At 44.0% G+C, this 19,164-nt stretch overlaps 1 protein-coding gene across 1 annotated transcript; it reads right to left on the bottom strand.

The window, feature by feature from the left end:
• Positions 1 to 1,465: 1,465 nt before the first annotated feature.
• LOC121162922 (vomeronasal type-2 receptor 116-like) lies at positions 1,466 to 17,041 on the bottom strand (the record flags this gene model as incomplete). Its single annotated transcript, XM_040990144.1, has 5 exons — positions 1,466 to 2,379; positions 3,814 to 3,937; positions 4,829 to 5,056; positions 14,920 to 15,726; positions 16,763 to 17,041. Coding segments are annotated over 5 exons (2,352 nt in total), but the record flags the coding sequence as incomplete, so codon positions are not given.
• Positions 17,042 to 19,164: the final 2,123 nt, after the last annotated feature.

The following is a 19,164-nucleotide window of genomic DNA, read 5'->3' as shown; positions in this document are numbered from 1 at the left end:
GATGATCTGGGCACATTCAGGAAGGTTGCTAAAGGCAGGTTCCCAGGGCCTGCCCTGCAGCCCCCACCTGCTGGCCTGCTGACATTTGCACAACGAATCCCACCTTGACTAGGAAGCTACTTCAGTGTGTTCAAGGCAAAATGGAATTTAACTGTGGCGAGGGAAGGCGCACAAACACTTGTGAGACGTACATGTGGTTTTATTTTCATTTCCCATAGCATTGCCCATTGGCCTGGACACAGCTTATCCCTCCCAAGAGCTCATGTGGTGGGACTCTGATCCCCAATATGGTGGTGGTAAAAGACTGGGGTGGCACCATGATATGACAGGCTAGCCTCTGCCTGCAGAGCCAGCATCACATATGGACAGAAGTTCATGTCCTGGCTGCTTCACTTTCCCATCCAGCTCCCAGCTTGTGGCCTGGGAAAGCAGGAGAGAACGGCTGAAAGCCCTGGAACCCTGCACCCTTGAGGAAGACCCGGAAGAAGCTCCTGACTTTGCATCAACTCAGCTGCCATCATTACAACCCCTTGGGGAGTGCATGAGTAGACAGAGGATCCTTCTCTGTGTCTCTCGTTCTCTCTGTAGATCTTTAATACAAATAAAACTAGATCTTTTAAAAAGAGTTTGTGGGGGAAAGTGGGAGTAAAAGATATACTTATTCTGGTAGGTAAAGTGTGTGTGTGTGAGTGTGTGTGTGTGTGTGTGTGTGTGTGTGTGTGTGTGTGATGTGCTTGTAGTGTTTTCCCATTTTAATGGAAGAATTTCTCCAACCCTTCCCCTAGTCACCGTACAACTTTGTGGGCTCAAGACTGTGCAGATCCCCCCTCTTCCAAGCACAGGTACCCTGCTACTCCCCAAGACTCAACACAGTAAAAGTGAGTAAGTAAAAGTAGATATGAGAAGATGTAACACACTTTCAGAGTGTCTTAGCATTATATAGACACTGACATTATCCACATAGGATACATGAAATGTGGAACTTTCTGACTCTTCCATTGCCAGAAGAGCCATGCTCAAAGAAAGGGACACGGCTATTGTATCTTCATGCTGATCTGAGGTTTGGATAACACCATGATTGTTTTTACTCAGGTAAGACTGTCTCAGCCTGTGCATTAAGTCTGGGGGAGAGAGACACAGAAGGTAAGGAATAAATCAGAAACACATCCCATTTTATGCATCGTCTCTCTCCATTCCGATGCTTGTGTCAGGGCTGTGTCAAAAGCCAACAAGAGGAGTCAGACGAGGCTGGGTGGCTGGAACCAGGATGTCCCAGAGGTGGTCAGATGTACAGGTCTGAGCCAGGACCAAACATGGATCCCATGTACCCTACTAGGCTATCTTAACTACACACAAATAGTAAATAGGAAGAAGGACATAATATTTTATACACATGAATGCAGCTAAAAACAATTTTGGGTTGCAATCTCTTCAAATATGATAGTGAAAACTTTTGAAAAAATATTTAGACATGCTTAAAACCTGCTTTTTTCCTTAAGCTTTTCAAAGAATTCTTTTCAGGCTTTACGAGAATAATGTAGCATTTGGGGACAAAAATGCAGCACAACAGACCCACATCAGAGGCCAAGATGGAGAAGACCTCCACGGCCACCATCACCTTCCCCTTGGTGCTCTGGTACACAGGCAGGAAGGTCACCCACACACTGCAGAACACCAGCATGCTGAATGTCAGGAACTTGGCTTCATTGAACGTGTCAGGCAGCTTCCTGGCAAGGAAAGCCACAGTGAAGGTGCCCAGGGCCAACGAGCCCAGGAAGCCCAGCACACAGTAGAAGGCAGTGATGGAGCCCTCGTTGCACAAGAGGATGATGTGTCCATGCTCAGAGTGTGCATCTGTGTCCACAAAGGGAGGAGATGTTGCCAGCCAGATGGCACAGAGAGTGAGTTGGATGAGGAAGCAGATGGGAATGACAGCGTTTGGGGCTCCTGACACCAGCAATCGCCTCATGGTCCTTCCAGGCTTCATGGCCTTGAAGGCCAGAACCACAGTGATGGTTTTGGCCAACACGGCAGCAACAGCCACTGTGAACACCAGGGCAAATGTGATTTGTCTTAGGAGGCAGGTGGCAGTGTTGGGACGGCCAATGAAGAGGAAGGAACAGAGGAAGCAGAGGAGTAGTGAGATGAGCAGGATGTAGCTGAGGTTGTGGTTATTGGCCTTGACGATGGGTGTGTCTTGGTGCTTCACAAAGATCCCCAAGACCATAAGAGTGAGGAGAGTGAGGGTCAGAGCCATGCATGCCAAAGCCATCCCCAGAGAATCATGAAAGTCCAGGAAGGTCACCAGCTTGGGGAGGCAGCGAGTTCTCTCCTTATTTGTGTACTCCACCTCTGGGCACTGGATGCACTGCTCTGCATCTGTAGGACAGAAAGAGACTCATGATTTCCCTTGCATTAACTCAGAATCTTTCCTCATTGTGAAAATGGTCACTCTACAATGCCCCTTTGTGTACAGATTGTTAGGGTGTTCTATTATGTCATACAAGAACAAGTTTTTGCATTTCTGACTCTTGGAGAATTCTCATCTGCAGAATAAGAAATATTTCCGAAAATTGCTGCTTGACCATGGCTTTAATACTTTAACTTAGACGGAGAATTAAATGATCTCTCAGTTCTATGATATCCACACTCTCAAGAGGACTCTAGATTCAACCATGGACTCATCCTGCAAATTCTTTCATTCAGAGGTTGGGATGATACTGCTGAAACAATGTGTAGCCGTATTAGCCCTATTGTTAACATGAGATTGTTTGGTGATATTTTCATCACCATTATTGCATTTTATAATTGTTAAAGCTTCCGTTGCGTGTTCACATGAAGGCATGGGTTATTCAGCTTTTTGGTTCAGATCATGTATGAGGAACACCGAGAGTGTGGGACATCATATTATGTCTTGAAACAGATCAGTGAGGCTTCTATAACATGAAAGACACCACCATGGCCGGGTTAGTAGGTGGGTGTGTCTCTGCTTCAATGAAATATCAATGAAACGTTGAGAGAGTTGTTACTTGGGTCACATTACTTTGTGGTCTTCTTCCACTTTGAAATATTGTGACTGTTGGGATGATTGGCATTGGGACACTGGATGAAATCTGAAGATTTATCTATTGATATGTTTATGTGTGATATTTAAGACATAACGGTTCTTCTTAGTGAGTCTGAGTGTACTTTCAAGTGCTCAGTGTATTTGCTTCAGATAGCTAATTCCCTATACCTTGAGCTTGTGCCAAATCTTAGCAAGAACAAACGCACATGTATTGGCATGTTGCACGTTCGTTTTTTACTCTGTTTTGTTTTTCTCTTGTTCTGGTTTCTACCTCCAAATGACAATGTTGGGTGTAGGTTCTGAGTACTTCGTATGTTCACAATGTTAAGGATGTAACCAGGAAGTAATACGATAGCTCTCTAACAGTGTATGTGCAGTAGCTCCCTGTTTGTCAGTAGTGTATGTAGAAGTATTGATTTCATGCCTTGTAGGAATACACAAACAGAATTTGCAAATACACATCTCCTGTCTCTTGTTTTGAACTCAGTGTGATTTAGTCGAAGGACTTGGTGCAGACTGAGTCATGCAGCAGTGGATGGTGATGGAGGATCCCTAACAGAATCAACGTGTCAGCTGAGCACTGTTAGGTAGTAGGTCATATACAATGAGGTGCCATTAGTAACACTAAAGCAAGTATCTTGAAAGAGTGAGTGAATGTGTGCCAGGAGAAAAACAGTGCACTGTGATTCCACTGCCACTATGCCTAAGACAATGGATTTCCCATATGTGGGTTATGTGTTTTATACCTGTCTGATTGGAAATTTCCCCCTCTGCACAGGAAACACAAGTGTAGCAGCACACAGCCGATCCTTCCTCTGGCATTTTCCTGAATGCTGGCCCACAGCTCTGGCTACACACAGATGTTGGAGTCTGAGGGAGCATCAAGAAGCATTGGTCAGGGTTTGGCACATCACGACACACTTGGAGAAGATGCCACTGTTTCCCCCATCACCATCACAAGACTGGCCTGCATCACCATGCCTTCCTCAGTCTTGGTCCTGTTAACAGCACATAACCCTAGAATTTAGTGTTTCTTGATGTTCATTCAAGATATTCAACTCATTCCCAGATAGTGTCAGGACATCTAATCACATTCATTTCATTCATCTCCAGACATATGCCTATGGCAATTTTATGTTTCTGTTAAACTACTTGAACTGAAATCTTACAGATCAGGGTGTAACCATGAGCATATTGAAGGAGTGTGTGCTGAGAACTTGTCACTGTGCCCTGAACCTTGGCAGGAGTGCGTAAGGCCTTTGGGAGTCCTTGAGACACGCCCCTAATGGCAGGTACATGAGTTGCCCCTTTGGAACATTGCCTATGTTACAGGCTCTACCAGAGTACTATCGGCACACTCTCCCTGAGCTTGCTTTTGTCCTTTTCAAGCAACTGTAACTTATCATCTAGAAAAGGAATGAAAGTTCATGAGACTTAGACATCACATTAGAAGCAGTGACTTGTTTATAACTGTGCATGGTGTAAACTATGTCTCTGTGTCAACTGTGTCAACTGCCTAGAAGACAGATGTCCCTGCATCCCTATCATCCCAGGATTGCCTGTTCTCAATGGTTGTTAAGAGATCCAGGTAGAATGGATGTAAGGAAAGCTGGCAGTAAGCATTTCCTTGGACCTATGGAATTTAGTTCCCTGTGACTTTTTAATATACCAGTGCTCCCCCTCTGATGTTGTGAAATCCAAGGAGATCCTCACTCACTCAGAGCCTTTTGAGCATGTCCAGAATTCTCCCCAGAACCATACCTCCTTGAATGCAACAGGCCATTTTATCATGTCTTCCCTGATGACCGGGTCTTGGTCACGTCCACTCCCAGAGGAAAACTTTCCAATGTTAACCATCACTCGGAGGCCTGCAGGAAAGTTGACAATGTTCTGAATATTGTAGTGTTCCTGATGAGGTGTTGCTTTGTAGAGGGACACATGATCCCCAGCATTGTTGGTGAACTGTGTTGTCCTCAGAAGTGGATGTAGCTGGATGGGAAGCAGAGTTAGAAACCAGAAAGCAATCCAATTAGAGATGGGAGGCACATATTCCTAGGAAATTCTTCCTTTTCCTTCACTTTATGCCCTGAGACGATACTGGCTGGATGCACAGGGGTCTGAGCAGTCATTCTGGCATGAGTTCAATTCAGGATAACTTGCTGTCACGATGTCTCCACTGATGTGAAGTAAACTTCATAAATGTTCCATTAGCTTCTCTCTGATCACCTTCATAATCCATTAACTTACTGCTTTAAATGTGAGGCCAGCATGTCCCAACTTGTGTGTGAGCTCTTATTGCAAGTAGGCCTAGAGTTTATACAGTGAAGCAATTTTTCTTGATTTCAAATTACATAGAAACCTAACGACAAAAATGTGAGCATGCCTTTTGTGAGACATTCCCTTTGTGTGATTAACGCAACTAATTTGGTTAGTACAATTTACTGTACATGCATGAAGATTGTAGTATCTCAATTGTCTCACATGGTAACAAGTTGTAATAAGGCAGGGTTAAAATCCAGAGGACTTTATTTATATATCTTGAGAGGTGCATTGTGTTTACAAATGCTCAGATGTCAAATTTAGTGAATGGTCTCTTAATAATCAAAGCTGGATTCAAAAGTAAGCTGTGAAAATTACATTTCTACATGCAGATGTTAGAATTTAGGCTTCTATTTCAGACCACATCTAGATATCATATCAAGATTTATGGAAAAACTAAATACTTAACCTGAAGTGATCCAATTACTAGAGAAAATTCTTTGAAATGCATAAGGATTAACCTCAGCCAAGAACCCTTTGGTAATACCTCAGACACAGAAGCAATAAAGACAGCTAGCCACTTGAGTTTCATCAAGCTAGGTTATCGGGGTCCCTCGTCCCGCGAGCAAAACCCTGATACAGTAAAGACTCTTTAAAAAGTTTATTGGTCAAGACTTCATGCGTAGTGGCAAAGAAAAGAAAAGAAAAGAAAGAAAAAGTTGCAACAGTTGTAAGATTTATTACAGTGAAGTAATTACAGCATAACCTTGAAGCATGCCCAGGGGAATCTCCTTTTAACCATTTTCTTACCCACAACCTTTTACATTACTCAAACCAATCCATACACAGCTCCTCACGTCATGCGATAAACACACCAATCATGACTTAGGTCACGTAGCTTCCCTGCGTGCTCGGCCCAATCCTCAGTAACTTCCCAAAACCTGTTTACCACCTTTGTGCCACGAAGCAATGGTCAGCAAGCGCTATCTTTGAGGCGCGGCTCCGCTCTCCACAGCTCCCCCTTTTTGTTTTATTAAAATAAGGGACCATGCCTGTCTTAGGTGTTCCGAATCCAGACTTTCCTTACCCGTCATGGGCTAACCACGTGGCTAAAGGCGTGGCGCCTGTCTTAGGTCGGTAAAGCTGTATCAGATACTTACCTGTCTCTGGCTACCGGTCAAGCATATTAAGCCAGGTACCTGAGGAATCACGCTTGTGGAGAGCAAACACAGCTTGAGCCATGATCTGTTGTTGCTGAAGCTGCTTACGTGAGGCACAATAAACGTAGCAATTAAAAATGAGTAACAATACCAGCACGCCAATAATACAACTTAAAGGAATAAACAATGCAGAAAAATAATGAGCAGTGGATGAACTAGAAAAAAGAAAATCCCACCATCTATTATTAGAATCCTGTATTACTGCAGTCTGTACTTGCAGTAATTTACCACTAGCTACAGTTGTAGCTACTCGATATTCTTCTAACTGTCTTTCATTACATTTCAGATGGGCTTTCAATTCTTCAGAATTACGGAGAATTTGAGAAATAGGCAAAGAAACTGCAAGTTGGGGAATAGGTAACATACGAGGCACCCAAGATGATCGAACATCATCCACTAAATCAGGCAATAAAAAGAACACTTCATCAAAGCAAAAAAGAACCTCAAGTTGTTCTATGCATCCAACAAGTGGAGAGGGCAATTTCATACGAATTAAATCATCAGGCCTAGCATACGCTAAGCAAATATGCTCTAATCGGATTTCATACAGCACTGAATAATTAGCAACTGGAAACACAGTGAAATGCCATACATTGATAGCATGAGTAAGTAAACAAGGTTCCACAGCACGAACAAGACCGTTACACACTGGACCTCTATCAGTAGGGACACAATCTTGCAACTGATAAGTAACATTATGTTCATCAATATGGGTTCCATCAATTTGAGGCCTTAGAAAATTGGAATCAATTAATACAGGCAACACATGAAAGGAACACAGCACTTTGGTAACTTGGGGAACATAATACACTACCATGCCATAACACCAAGTTGGGGTACAATTAGCAGGAGAGTGTGTCTTAGCAACCCAAGCATCTTCAGATATTTGTAACATAATACGCCACATGTCCGCATATCCTTGCATCAGCAGCCGCTGGGCATTCTCCTTTTGTATTAGCGCATAGATGTTTTGCATAGAGCACGTGGCCCAACTAAAAAATCTAGAAATGTTCCGAATGATCATGCTTAATCGAACAGCAGTATCATTGAAGACTTGCAATAGATGTTTCTCATATCCAAGAGTTTGTTGATGAGGGATCACAGTAGAAGGTAGCCATTGAGCATTAATACTGATGGCTTCTCCCACATCATGTCCAACTTGTTTGATTTTATGTTTCAAAGTCTCCAAATCTATAGAGTTGGCAATTCCAAATCCTGTTCCGGCTCCTCCTAACAAGGTATCATACCATGCTCTCTTACATTGAAGACAAGGGCGCAAGCTTGGAAAAGACATATTAAAATAGATAACATTTCTAAGAGCAACAATAGAAACATTAGTACAAGTGCGGGGAATTCGTACAATTTGAGTATCATTGAAATATCTAGTTTTATATGATCCTATACTAACCCAAACATGATCAGCCCAATGGATACGTCCAGAAATAGGAGTGCCATTAGTACATAATATAAATTGAGAAAAAGAAACATTAAAACTCAGTTCAGACTGATTACAGCTTAAAGCTGCATTCCACACACTTTGCACAAAACGATATTGTGTTGAAAGATTCACACGACAGCACTTAATACTGACTTGGGGAAGGAAAGACAACATGACATCAGTAGAACTAAATAATACTGTCCGATAGCTCTTTCTTTCTTTTGCCTGCCACAGGGTAATATTATTGGCAGAAGAGGCATTAATGTGAAGAAAGTAACAAACTTGGTTTGCGGCACAAGTGAAGCTGTCCTGGGTTCGACTGTGGGTGGAGTTCACCCATCCCCACTTCCAGGCAACATGCTTGGCTGTAAATGACTTAGTCATTGAGAACCCGGGGCTCCAAGCTTCCGTCATCTGAAGAAATATCAACCCGGTCAGCATCCACCACATCCAAAAGTTCATCTTGCTCTGGCTTTTTTATAATTCGCGTCAAACGTTCCGGCACCCACACTGGTCCGTCCAAATCCTGTGGAAAAACACAAACCGCACCTCGCATCCGTCGTAAAACAGGATGCGGGCCCTTCCATTGCTTTGTTAGTACATCCTTCCACATTATCCAATCTTTACAAGAACCTGGGCCTGTCGCATGACGTTCAGCAGCAGAGCAACCATCCAAATCCAAAATTAAGAAATTAAAAATATAAGTCACCAAAGCCAGCTGATGCTTAGGACTAGAGGGATATAGGGAGGCCCCTATTCCCCCTTTTTGTTTTATTAATAATGTTTTAAGGACCGAATGGGCACGCTCTACCACGGCTTGACCAGTAGGATTGTAAGGTATGCCTGTGGAATGCTTTATGCCAAATTCAGTGCAAAAGGTGGCAAAAGCTTTGGCTGCATATGCAGGCCCATTATCTGTCTTATAACATTGAGGAACACCCCAAGCAGCAAAGGCTTGCAGACAATGGGAAATAACATCCCGAACTTTTTCTCCAGTATGGGCAGAGGCAAAAAGGACTCCAGAACAAGTATCAATAGACACATGAACAAAGAAAGACGCCCAAAACTAGGAACATGAGTCACATCCATCTGCCAAATATGATTAGGCAGGAGACCGCGAGGGTTAACTCCTACCGAGGGTTGAGAGAGAAAAGGAACACAAGCCTGGCAGTGTCTGACAATATCACGAGCAGCTTTCCGAGAAATGGAAAAGCGTTTGGTCAATGTTTGAGCACTGACATGCCAACGTTGGTGAAAACATTTTGCTTCATCTTCCACTGAAAAAGCCAAAAGAAATCTAGAAGCAAAATCTGCAATGGCATTTCCCCTAGTTAAGGGCCCGGGCAAATTGGAATGTGCCCTAATAAAGCCCACGTATAGGGGGTTGCTTCTAGTCATTAGCAGCTGTCTTACTTGAGATAAAGCCGTATGCACCGTAGAACGAGGCGCGATATATTCTACCATTTCTAGGCGCTTAACAGCATTTACCACATAAAGACTGTCTGAGAGAATATTTAAAGAGCCAGGCACCAATTTTAAAGTTAAAGCAACAGCAGCCAATTCTGCAGCCTGAGGAGAAGATGTAGCGATTGCAACAGGAAAAATCTGATTATCAATCATTACTGCTCCTGTACCACCCTTGGCTCCGTCCGTAAAGGCGAGCCTAGCTCCATGGATGGGCCGCTCTTTGACTATTTTAGGAAAACATAAGGGGACTTCCTTACAAAATTGTAACCATGGGTGGGAAGGATAGTGGGTATCAAACTGCAAAGAAAAACAAGATATTAAAATAGCCCAAATATCAATGGTTTGGCACAAATTTGCAATCATTTCCTTAGAATAAGGAGTGATGCATAGACTAGGATAGATGCCAAAATTTTCACGAGCTCGTTCTATTGCTTTAAGAATTACCTGGCCCATTAATTCTGGAAAAGTAGCTAAAACTTTAGAGGGCTGCATAGATAAATATACCCAGACCAAAGGCCCACCCTGCCACAGCAATGCAGCAGGAATACTCTCAGGCAACACCATGATAGACAATGGTTGCGTAGGATCGCAACGTTCCACCTGAGCTTCTTGGAGTTTACACTGGACCAACTCAAGAGCTCTATGGCCTTCAGGAGTAAGTTCTTGGGGGGAATCTAATGCCGAGTCTCCATGCAAAATAGAAAAAAGAGGTTCCAAATCCTTAGTAGTAATACGGAGATAGGGCCGAATCCAATTAATATGACCTAATAGTTGCTGAAAATCATTAAGGGTTTTTAATCTATCCATCCTAATTTTAACCTGTAAAGGGGCAACATGATGAGCCATCATCTGTAAACCTAAATACTTAACAGTGTAGCCTTCTTGAATCTTTTCAGGGGCAATGTACAGACGCCAAAGTGCCAATGCTTGTTTCAGGCACACCAAGGCAGCCTGTACATCCGCCATACGCTCGCCTGCCAAAAGAACATCATCCATATAATGATAAAGGCAGAGATGAGGAAACTGTTTTCTCACTGGAATTAATGCCCGTGCCACATATAACTGACACATAGTAGGGCTATTCATCATGCCTTGTGGAAGTACTGCCCACTGGAACCTTTGAGCTGGGCCCTGGTGATTAATAGAAGGCAAAGTAACGGCAAAGCGTTCTGAATCTTGGGGATGTAGGGGTATAGAAAAAAAAAACAATCCTTTATATCAATCACAATGAGATACCATTCTCTAGGCACTGCGGTGGCTAATGGCACACCAGGTTGTACTGAACCCATAGGTTGCATAGTGGCATTAATGGCACGGAGATCATGTAAAAGTCTCCACTTCCCTGATTTCTTTTTAATAACAAAAATAGGTGTATTCCATGGAGATGTAGAAGGCACTATATGTCCTAAAGACAACTGTTCTGTAATTAATTCCTGGGCAGCCTTTAATTTTTCTGAGGTTAGGGGCCACTGCGACACCCATACGGGTTCATCTGACACCCAGGTAATTTTCAGTGGTTGCTGTCCTGCAGTGGCCCCGACTGAAAACCCAGTCCTGTTTTTCCCAGACATTGTGCAACTGAGATTGGTTCTATTCTTCCTTGTTCCTCTTTACCTAAACCTTTTCCTGAATAACCCGTATTTGCCATAATATTCCATGCTTGTTGGCTTCCCCTTTGGTAGGACTCATTACTTAAGTGAAGCCCCATAGCACTCAAAACTTCATGCCCCCAAAGGGTTACAGGAATGGCACAAACATAAGGTTGAAAAAATCCTCTGCGACCTTCACGGTCCACCCAGGAGATAACAGAGGCACTTTGTTGTGGCTGGTTAGCTACCCCAAGGCCTCGCAGGGTCTGGTTAGACTGCTTTAGAGGCCATTCTTTTGGCCAGTCAGATTGTCTAATAATACTGACATCTGCTCCAGTGTCCAAAAGGCCTTCAAAGGGGGTACCTTGTAACATGAGTGTAGCCACAGGTCGGTCCTGTAAGGAGACAGACAAATTAACTAAGGCATCTCCAGAGGACCCAAAACTTTTATTTCCACGAGTAGTGTGGCGACTCCGCCAGGCCTCATGACAACTAGGAAGAACTAACAATTGAGCAATACGCTCTCCAGGAGCAATAACAGCAATTCCCTTTGGTGAGGAAAGCATAACTTTAACAGTGCCAGTATAATCCGAATCAATTATGCCTGGGTGAACAAGCAGACCCTGCATAGTTTTGGAACTTCGTCTAAGCACCAATCCCACTGTGCCATTAGGAAGAGGGCCACAAAAGTCTGTATCAAGTGCTTGTGGGCCCATTTCAGGAGTCAATACCAAGTGGGAGGCGGCGCAGAGGTCCAATCCTGTGCTCCCGAGCGTGGCTCGGCGAACCGTCTGGTCATCGAGTCTGTCTGGTCTGAGTACACCCCGTATGCTCTGTAGGGGCCCCGGGGTGGCGGGCCCCTCTGGCCGTATTTTGGCCCAAACTCATTTTCTAAAGCACGGCCAGAGATATCCCTCCTAGAACGACATTCATTAGCCCAATGATTACCTTTGCCACATCTAGGGCATAGGCCAGGGCGAGGTGAAGGACGGCGATTTGGCACCCTCTGGCAACAGTCTTTTCTCATATGTCCAGGCTTACCACAGCGAAAGCAAGTCCTTTCCTGTTCTTTCCCTTGTACTACGGCCCCCAAGACCTTAGCTTGTTCCCTAGCTTGAAACACTCCTGCAGTAATCTGGTCATGTACATCCCGACAGATCTTAATCCACAGATCTAAAGTTTTATGTTTCCAAGGGCGTATAGCCTCTCGGCACCACTTATTGGCATTCTCATAGGCCAGCTGCTTCACAAGCGGCATGGCTTGCTCTACATCTGGAAACAACTTGCCAGTGACCTCCACAAGGCGGCTGACAAAATCAGCATACGGCTCATTAGGTCCTTGAATCACTTTTGAGATGGAAAACCGTATGTCACCCTTGCTCTGTACTGCTTTCCAGGCATTTTTGCCTATATTGGCAATCTGCAGATAAACTGGTTCAGGATATCTAATTTGATTGTGTTGGCCAACCCAGGCCCCTTCTCCAAGCAGAACATCCACATTCCATTCTGCATTTCCAGTCTGAGCATTGCGGCGAGCTGTGTCCAGAGCCAATTCCCTACATGCTGACCGTCAGACTAAGTACTGCCCTGGCGAAAGAGTGGCCTTGGCCAAATTCTGCCAGTCTTCAGGGGTCAAGGAATCACAAACAATCTGCTCTAGTACAGCCAAGGTGAAAGGCGCATGAATGCCATACGAGTCAACAGCCATTTTAAGATCTTTAACCAATTTAAAATTCAATATCTCATGTGAGCGAAATGGTGGATCTTGAGTACGGTCTTCTCTCACCGGAAACACTTGCCCTGCCTCTGCAAAATCACGCCACGATCGGGCACGATCAGGCAAAGCCTCAGTCGTCTGCTGAGTTCCTGATTGTGGCCAAGGAGGCGCACTAGGCAATAAAGGGCGTCTAGGAGATGACGGGGGTGGCCAGGCAGGCTTCTGAGAGCCCAAAGACACCCCTTCCAAGTTTTTTGCAATTTGATCTAATTCATCTCCAGATTTCTCTGACTCACTTCCCAAATCTGGTTCTTCTTTATGGCTTGTTGCCCGAGAGGACGCTTCCTCTTGTATATCCTTAAGCACTTCCCTTCCTTCCTGTAACAAATCCTTAAATTTATCTGTCTTATCTACCAAGCAGGACCTTATCAAAGTCCAAAATCCCACAGTGCCCGGAGGGAGAGGTTTAACTTGATCAGCTTTAGACAGGTCTCTTCCAAGGTGCTCCCACTGTGGCACATTCAACATGCCCTCTTCTATGAACCAAGGGGCATGCCGCTGCACTGTTTGCAGAAATGATAGTACCGTCCCAGCCTTTACAGGCGTTCCATGCTTTTGTAGCAGTTTCTGTAATAAGTTCTGCATACGTGCCGAGGAAGCCAAGTTCCCCATATTGCTCAGCACTGCAGACTTAGGCTTGTCCCTTTACCGGGAACTTGACTCGTCCCTTTACCGGGTACCTGGATTGTCGCCAACCTGTAACCCTGGCGAACCTGACGTGCACGTCCCCGCTGCAATTAGCGGCTCCCTGAGGTAAACAAGACCTCAGTTTAAATGGGCCCTCCGCTGTTGCGGCTTCCTGGGTATTAATCTCAGTTTCTTTCTAGGCAAATGCCGCCTAGCTTCTTATCTGAATTCACTTACCTATTATGATGCAAATTCTCTCAGGTCAAGGAGTCACGGCACCAAATACTTCTATCCGAGTCACGGCACCAATATGGGTCCCTCGACCCGCGAGCAAGACCCTGATACAGTAAAGACTCTTAAAAAAGTTTATTGGTCAAGACTTCAAGCGTTGTGGCAAAGTGAAAGCAATTACAGCACTTGTAAGATTTATTACAGCAAAGCAAAAGCAGCCTAGTGCTAGCTAGCAATAGCCTTGAAGTGATAGTGCTAGCTCTAGCTCTAGCCTAGCCTTGAAGTGCGCCTGGTGGAATCTCCTCATTAACTATTTTTCACCCAGACCTTTATACATTATACAAACCAATCCATACACAGTTCCTCACATCATGTGGTAAGCACACCAATCATGACTTAGGTCACGTAGCTTCCCTACGTGCTCGGCCCAATCCTCAGTAACTTCCCAAAACCTGTTTACCACCTTTGTGCCACGAAGCAATGGTCAACAAGCACCATCTTTGAGGCGCGGCACCGCTCTCCACACTAGGTAACTTGTGTGACAGTACCCAACAGAGTGTAGCGACAATTGAATGAATAGAAAGCTAGACTTCTTTATATGTGTTCCACCACATATGATATCCCAAATATACCAGGCTAGAGAAACTCATCATAACAAGAAGATGATCCCAGCAATATGAGGGTTATGGATATAAATAGGCATTTTTCACGGATGAAACTGACATGACCAGAAATACATCAGCACAGTGAGGTTTTGCCTCACCATATTTGCAAGCCTAGCAGGAAAAAAAATTTTTAAAAAATGATAAACCCTGGTCATGGGTACATGTCTAGAGCAGTCACATCAATATTGAAATATGGACTCAGACATGAGTGGCTAAACAAAAGGTGTTGTATTATCATGGTGGAATATTACTCAGTCACCATACTAAATAAAATCATCACCTTTGAAACAAAATGCAATGAATTGCAGATTAGGAAACTGTGCAATGAACCAGACTCACCCAGGAAAACAGTCATACTTTATCATGTTTGTAATAGAGAATAAAAGCTCTGTCGCTGTCAGATGATTTACAAAGCAGTTATAAACATTGTTTCCTAGAATCTTCCCAGGAAATACAGCAGACTGAGAAAGATTACAATTTCTTTCAAGACTTATCATGCTGATGTCAAAATGAAATGTCCAAAAGACATATATCTGCCATCTGATGCTGAGTGCATGTCCTGTTGTGGAGGAGGCTTACCTGCCAGGGAAGAATCAGAGCTTGAGCTGTGTCTTCTGGGAAATCCATTTCTTCTTTCTCCAGAAACACCCGATGCAGTGCATGGGCCACTGCATACACAGCATTGTACACAAAATAGCTGGAGTCAGACACGGCCAGCATGTCAATGTGTCCTGGGAAATTTTTAAGGGAAACATTGGGACGGCAGACTCCTATGTGTCCACAAGCTAATACATCAGGTAGGCAGTGAAAAAAACGAAACCACAGCTCCCTGAAGTAGACATCTTCTGGGTAGTGGGAAGGATTCACTGTCTTGAGAAAAGTTTTGAGTCCTGGGATTTTGCCCTTGTGTTGTGAGAAGGAAAAGCCCCCATGGAAAGAGTGCAACATGTGATGTGTCTCATCCACAACAATGTCCCACTTGGCTGTCATGAGCCACACTTTCCCCACGGTTAGATAGTATGCACCAAGGTGTTCCATGGTAAAGAGGCACCTGATGTTACTGCACAGTATATGCACATTTGCAGAGGAAATGCTGATCCAATATAGGTAAGAGCTGTCAGTGGATTCATGCTTTGTCTTTGTCTCAGGGAGCTTGAAGGCAAAGGCCAAGCAGACTCCTCTCTTAACCATCTCAGCTTGGATGTCCTGATGGAACTGCTCTCTTTTCATGTCATCAGACACCAAGAGTCCCACCCATGTCCAGCCAAAATGCAGCAGAAAGGAGAACATGGCATGGGCCAGAGAGCTGTCACTGGTGGCCATCTGATAGAGTGAAGGGAACTGCTTCTTATCATTCAGCATGGGATCAAAAGGACCATAAGTGAGCTGAAAGAAAATCAGCATTAGCTGTCATGAGAAACATGAAAAAGTATGTCCCACAAAGAGAACATAATATTATTGGGTAAGGAAAATCTGCAGTTGAGATGGCCAAGTTCCATCCTATGGGTACGGAGAAGGGTATGTTTCACATGGGAAACCTCATTTGTGTCGTTAGAGGAAATGTGTGAGTTCATCATCCAGGATAAGAACAGATGGGGCTTGAGTTTTGGATACAAGATCCAGAGCTGAGGCCACATGAAGGCAGAAACGTGAGCCTCTTGGGAATTGATCCAGTTCCCAGGTGTGACACCATGCAGAAGCTCAAGAGCTACAGAATGTCAATATTTAATCCTTCCCATTTAACCTGCTTCCACAGCTTCACCTGATTCTCCTTGAAGGATACCATCAGCTATGCTCTCTGAGTGTTGGTCAAAGGGATTTTCAGCCTAGACTCATCATTGGCTATTTTCTCTGTGTATTATGGATTCCAGAGTTACATGTGTCTGCATTGGGTCCCTTCTAGAATCTCGGAAAAGCTTAGAGTCTGAGAGGCAGCACCAATAGCCTGTGAAATGGACTTCCAGTCCCCTATTTGAAATACTTGAATGAATGGCAGGGTCCTGGAATTCACTACAGCCAGGCAACATTGGCACCATTGCAAATTTTCATGATTCAACCACGGAAAGGGAATCCACTGCTTGCAATGTTTGTTTTCATTTCTCTGCTTTCAAAGGTATAAACAATCACATATGCATACACACACACATGCACAAACACACGGTTCACTTTGAATGAAGCCTGTAAAATTAACTATGAATCTAAGTTGATGTCTGATTGGGTGTATATGAGCAGGGAAGAGTTAGGCAGAGGGCCTGAGGGACATCTGATTTAAGTGGAACTGTGGGGTGCTTTGACACTGTCATGGTCCTAGGAGAGATCCAAATGGAAGCTAGATACTTCTACATTATCACTTCATGACACATGTCAGAGTGACTTGGGAGGAGATTAAGGGTTTGCTCAACAGAATTCACATTCCACTCACCTGTGGGATTTTGTAGAGCTCCAAAATGGTCCCCATTTCAGCAGAAAACACTGAGCTTGTTCCAGCAAGGACAACAAATGATTTACTCCGTGTCTGGCAGATGTAGTTGGGAGTCAAGCTAAGGTCCCCTGTCAGCCAGTGCATGGCATTCAACAGTGTGAAGCTGTGACTGGCCAAAGCATTGTACAACTGGAAAACCAAGGACTTGTTTGGGAGCAGGTGGTGATCCCTATTGATCTCCTGGATGGCAAAGTAAAAGGCCAGCACGTATTGGTAGTTCTTCCACAGCCACCAAAGCAGAGGGGCAGTCACACAGAGGAGAATCAGACCATAGAATTCAGGGCAGCCACACAGCAATGCAATTGAGCAACAATAGACAGAATCAGGCACCATTCTGGGGTGGCTCAGCCATTCTGGGGAGCTGCAGAGAGGAGCTCAGCAGAGCTCTGCAGGATTTCAGAATGGCTCTTGGACACCTCTGCTCAAGCATCCCCATGAACCATCTAGGAAAAGCTCAATGTGCCCCAACCTGGACACACAGAGAGTAGAAAGCATTTCATTTATCCCTGATTTCAGCAATACTTTCAATTCTTCCTTGTTTGTCGGTTACTCCAATATTTTGGGAGTATTGTCCTCTTAAATAGATCCAAGAAAGCACTTTCCTGAGCCCTTTCTGAAAGTTCCACTGCCACATGTCAACTCCCATGGAAGCAACTGGTTAAGTTATATTTGCCTGACAAATTAACATTTGGCTCATGACTTCTCACAGCTTTTGCTTCACTTTCATTCATTCTTTTCCTCCTGCACTGAATTCTAACTTTTCAGTTTTGCATTGTTTTGCATTGCATTGTTTTTTATTTAGCTTGAGTGGAAGGATGGGGTTTAGTAAATGATCCTGGTTAGTATAAGTTGGACTGGAAGTTTTGTTATCTCAAAATACATACCTTTGCTACTGCTTTTATGAAACTTCTCATGTGATTTGTGGCAAAATGCATGTGTATCAGTTTCAAAAAAGAAGTATAACTAGAATGATTACTTTGGGCATTCATTCTAGAATCCAAGGCCACAATGGAACAGGACTTAAACGGCTCCATGGATTATTTTCTTGTAAGCATTGAAGTCATATAGATGCTGATATGGTTAACATTATACACAGAATGATGAAAAACATACACTTTTTACAACATGTCATGTTTAATAAACATGCACAATTATTTTGATGCCGATAAAAATCTAGATATGAAATTACTGTGTGAAGCAAATGGTACAAGGCATAGCCTGGAGAAAATATAGATTTATTCTCCAGTAATGGGTGCCATTTGCAAAAGATCCCAAATGCTATGAGTCAGTTCATATGAAATGCTTATCTGTGGAAGATCCAGGACACACCAGGTGAACTGGATGGGATGGAAGTACTGAGAAATGGGGACACACTGAAAACAGGAATGGGGACTGTGAGAGTGATGACCAACATGAATCACCATCAGGTGCTCACAAGTCTTGTACTGAGAAAGATCCAATTTCTGATCTTTGTGTGTGGAAGGTCGATCTCAGACACAATACGCTGAGCGCTCAGGGACAGTTTTTAAAAGCAATTCTTTAGACTGAGAGCCTAGACCTACATTGACCTCATGCCAAATCACCATTGCATGTGGTTAGCTCTGGGATGGAGAGGTTGAGACTAGAGTTCTGTCTGCCCCATTCATTTCAGAAATTTTAGGAGATAATGAGGACTCAATCAATGGAGAGCATATGAAATATTTCCTCTCTTCTCTTTCACCCTCCATTTCTTACTCTTGCCTTTTCTCATTAATCTGTGTTTGAAGGCATGGGGAGAGCAAATAGAAAAGTGGGAATGGAAGCATATTAAAGGGAAAGGGAGGAAGGACACACCAGCTTTCATCGGTGTGTCTTGAGGCAGCTTCTGTAGACATTGTTGAGAATTCTGAACAGGGAGTAAACACAGGGAGACACAAGCAGACACTCACACGCAGACATAAGCACAGCTCACACACAACTCAACCTTGGGCTTACCTGTCTGCTGCTACTTTATTGTTTGGCTGGGTTAGGAATAATAAACGGATCCTGGCTGAATCTGGTTTTATGTAGTAAAGGGGGAAAAACACACCCAGCAGCAGGTCTCCATCAGCGTCGATACTGGAGCCCAATGGCTTACAGCAGTGCTGGGGCTGGCTGCCCTGGGAACTGCCCCAAACATTCAGGCACAGAAACACCACAGGCAATGGCATGGTATAGCATCCCATTACAGGGTTCAAGCCCCAAGCAACTGCAGATAGTAAGAGAATTTGAGCTGGTTTTTGTTAGCATTCTCAGCTGTTTCTGTGGAGGCTAAAGCAGCATGCAGGGCACCCCCATTTCCATCTCCAGTCCTGCTGTATGCC

This window comes from Ochotona curzoniae, unplaced genomic scaffold, assembly GCF_017591425.1.
Source record: "Ochotona curzoniae isolate NIBS_2020 unplaced genomic scaffold, NIBS_Ocur_1.0 contig_605, whole genome shotgun sequence".
Classification (NCBI taxonomy): Eukaryota; Metazoa; Chordata; class Mammalia; order Lagomorpha; family Ochotonidae; genus Ochotona; species Ochotona curzoniae.
Note: the sequence above shows the minus strand (reverse complement) of the source record. Positions and strands in the feature narration are given on the sequence as shown.